This window comes from Octopus bimaculoides, chromosome 15 (genome assembly GCF_001194135.2).
Source record: "Octopus bimaculoides isolate UCB-OBI-ISO-001 chromosome 15, ASM119413v2, whole genome shotgun sequence".
Lineage (NCBI taxonomy): Eukaryota > Metazoa > Mollusca > Cephalopoda > Octopoda > Octopodidae > Octopus > Octopus bimaculoides.
In genome coordinates, this window is record NC_068995.1 from 36,901,338 (window position 1) to 36,904,732 (window position 3,395).

The 3,395-nt window shown below is 36.5% G+C and overlaps 1 protein-coding gene across 1 annotated transcript in view; it reads left to right on the plus strand.

Moving 5' to 3' along the window:
* The window catches only part of LOC106875432 (coiled-coil domain-containing protein 81), a 69,096-nt gene that overhangs the window by 46,871 nt on the left and 18,830 nt on the right, over positions 1-3,395 (plus strand). Inside the window, exons 8-9 of the mRNA XM_052973280.1 lie at positions 288-510; positions 2,772-2,879. Coding sequence (XP_052829240.1) covers positions 288-510; positions 2,772-2,879 — 331 coding nt within the window. The remainder of the gene's footprint in view (positions 1-287; positions 511-2,771; positions 2,880-3,395) is intronic.

Genomic DNA, 3,395 nt, shown 5'->3' on the forward strand with positions numbered 1-3,395 from the left:
ATTACATGGATGGAATTTATAAATATTTTAATTCATCACTACACGTGTTTCTTATGATCATAGCTGGCATAAGGAAATAAGAACTTTTATATGCATAAACAAAGACATTTCCCATAAACAAACTTAAAGGATATATATGAATATATATATATCATATTTATTATATATATATACACACATATATACATACTTACACACACACACATGCGTGTGTCCGCATATATATAATCTTCATAATCTTCATATTCTAATGAGCGCTCGATGAATAAATGTTTCGTGAATTTTAGATCTTCCTATCGGCAAAGTCACACAGCACGGGAGCCAGTTGTTCAAGCTTGTTGTGATCACCATGGTAGTGGACAGGAGATATGCTATTTGTGTCACCAGCGTGAACAACGGAATGTCTACATGCCATTTACAGAAGAGAAAGCTCGCAGAGATAAAGAAGAAGATCTGTTGCTTCGGAAATATTCTGAAATGAAGAACACAGAACATCTTTTGCAGGAAAAGGTAACTAACAATAAACATTTTAAATATCTAAATGCTCAAGGTGAGTTGTTAATAAGATTACCCTGTTTTATCATTATGCATACATTTAGAAGGCGGCGAGCTGGCAGAGTCGTTAGCACGCTGGACGAAATGCCAAGCGGTATTTCGTTTGCTGCTATGTTCTGAGTTCAAATTTCACCGAGGTCAACTTTACTTTTCATCCTTTCGGAGTCGATAAATTAAGTACCAGTTGCGTACTGGGGTTGATCTAATCGACTGGCCTCCTGCCACCAAATTTCAGGCCTTGTGCATATAGTAGAAAGGATTATGCATACATTTAGAGAGGAGGTGCAATGGCTTAGTGGTTAGGGCAGCGGACTCGCGGTCATAGGATCGCGGTTTCGATTCCCAGACCGGGCGTTGTGAGTGTTTATTGAGCGAAAACACCTAAAAGCTCCACGAGGCCCTGGCAGGGGATGGTGGCGAACCCTGCTATACTCTCTCACCACAACTTTCTCTCACTCTTACTTCTGTTGTACCTGTAATTCAAAGGGTCAACCTTGTCACACTGTGTGTCACGCTGAATATCCCGAGAACTACGTTAAGGGTACACATGTCTGTGGAGTGCTCAGCCACTTGCACGTTAATTTCACGAACAGGCTGTTCCGTTGATTGGATCAACTGGAACCCTCGTCGTCGTAACCGACGGAGTGCCAACAACAATTAGAGATGAAGATAACGGTAACTTGGCAGTATCAGTAGTGCTGAGTTAAAGAACGTGTAGTATTCAGTTATGTTACTTTATGTTCTAAGTTCAAATCCTTCCAATGCTGACTTTGCCTTTCCTGCTTTCAAATTTGATAAAATAAGTATTTGTCAAATACTGTGGTGGATGTAATCGACTGTACCCTTCCTCACGAATGAAGGACTTGTAACAGTGTAAGAACTTAGTATTTACATTTACACCAGTTTTTGGTTAGTTTGAACTTGCATCATGACCAGTATTTGTTTTAAATTTCTAAATTTGTATACAGTACCAGAGTGAACTCTTTATTTCCGAACTAAGAATAATGAATGTATTTATTTATTAAGCCCAGGGGTGCCCAATGAAGTGATGAACGTTACTCCTCCTAAGTGAGGGCAAGATCAAGACTAAGAAGTGTTGGAAATTTTAGTTTTATGTTTGTCTCAGCAGTATCTTTAATCTTTTACTTGTTTTGGTCATTTGACTGTGACCATGCTGGGGCACCACGTCGAAGAATTTTAGTTGAATGAATCGACCCCAGTACTTAGTTTGTGTTAAATCTGATACTTATCCTATCAGTCTCTTTTGTCGAACTGCTAAGTTGTGGGGATGTAAACATACCAACATTGGTGGAGGACAACACAAATACAAAACACTCATACACACACAGACACACATACATTGAGCTTCTTTCAGTTTCTGCCTACCAAATCTACTCACAAGGTTTTGGTCATTCCTAGGCTAAAGTAGAAGACACCTGCTCTAGGTGCTATGCACTGGGACTGAACTAAGAACAATGTGGCTGGAAAGCAAGTTTCTTACCAGACAGTCAGGCCGATGACTATGATATATTAATTGACATAATCTAATGACATTCTAACTTAAGAGGCTGGGGTCAAGGGGTCACTTATCATTTTCAGTTACTTTAATATTAAATACTAAACATTGACCTTTACAAGACAGACGTTGCCAAATACACATCCTATATGACCTCAAAATTCCTCTGGAATGGATTATTTTTCAAATTTTCTCAGGGAGTGGGCACCTCGTTGTGGGGTTCTACTGAGTTCAACTATGTCATATTATGGGGGTTTGGTCATTTTAATTTCCATTGAAGTTGAGCTTCATAGTTTGTAACATACAAATAGAGACCTCAAAAATCACAGCTTATAACAATGATGGGCAATCATTTATGAGAAGCAGGCGACATGAAGCATGGATCATCAGGTAAGTCATGTTACTAAAAAATTCAAGATAATTTTTCATTGACATGCTTTCCAGGAACACCTGGAAATTACAGTTAGTCTGTGGTTAGCTTATGATCTTCTTGCAAAGATGTGAATTTATGTATAATTTTAGTTACCCAGGAACACAATTTTGGCTTACACCTTAGAACCTATCTACGAACATACATTCGCTTTTATATATTAAAATATTATGGATATCTGATTTAATAGTTGTACATATAAATTACATTGGCATATGTGATTTTCAAGCCAAATGTTAATCAATTTTTTTGGAATACTTTTCTGTTTAGGAAAAGAAGGCCCTGTTAAAACGAGAACTGCATGACATGCAGAAAAGTAACTTTGAAGTGGCTGAAATGAAACATGCTAGAAAGAAAGAACGGGACGTAAACTTTATGGTAAGAAGAAATTACACATGCATCCATATATGCGTACATACATACATACATACATACATACACACATACACCTATGTATATACATACATATATATATATATATATTAGAAATAATGAATTTCTAAATCTCTCAGAGATTATATATATACACACACATTTAAACCCATGCACAAACACATACTGTACACATATGTATATATACATACATATATGCACATGTACACGTGCAGTCGTACACATACACACAATGCACCTGCATACACTGTTTATATATACACACGTAGGTAGGGATGTGAATTTTTGTATTTTGGAATTAACTGCAATATAAAAAGGAAGAGTGCATTTTCTTCTTTTTATTATTTTTCATGACTCTCTCTCTCTCTCTTTCTCTCTGGCCTTGTGTCAAAATTTAAAACCAATATTTTTTCATATTTCCCGACATGTGTGGAAAATTTTTTACATTTTAACGTTCTGTCTCTTTTTCCCTCACTGTATATATATATATATATATATATA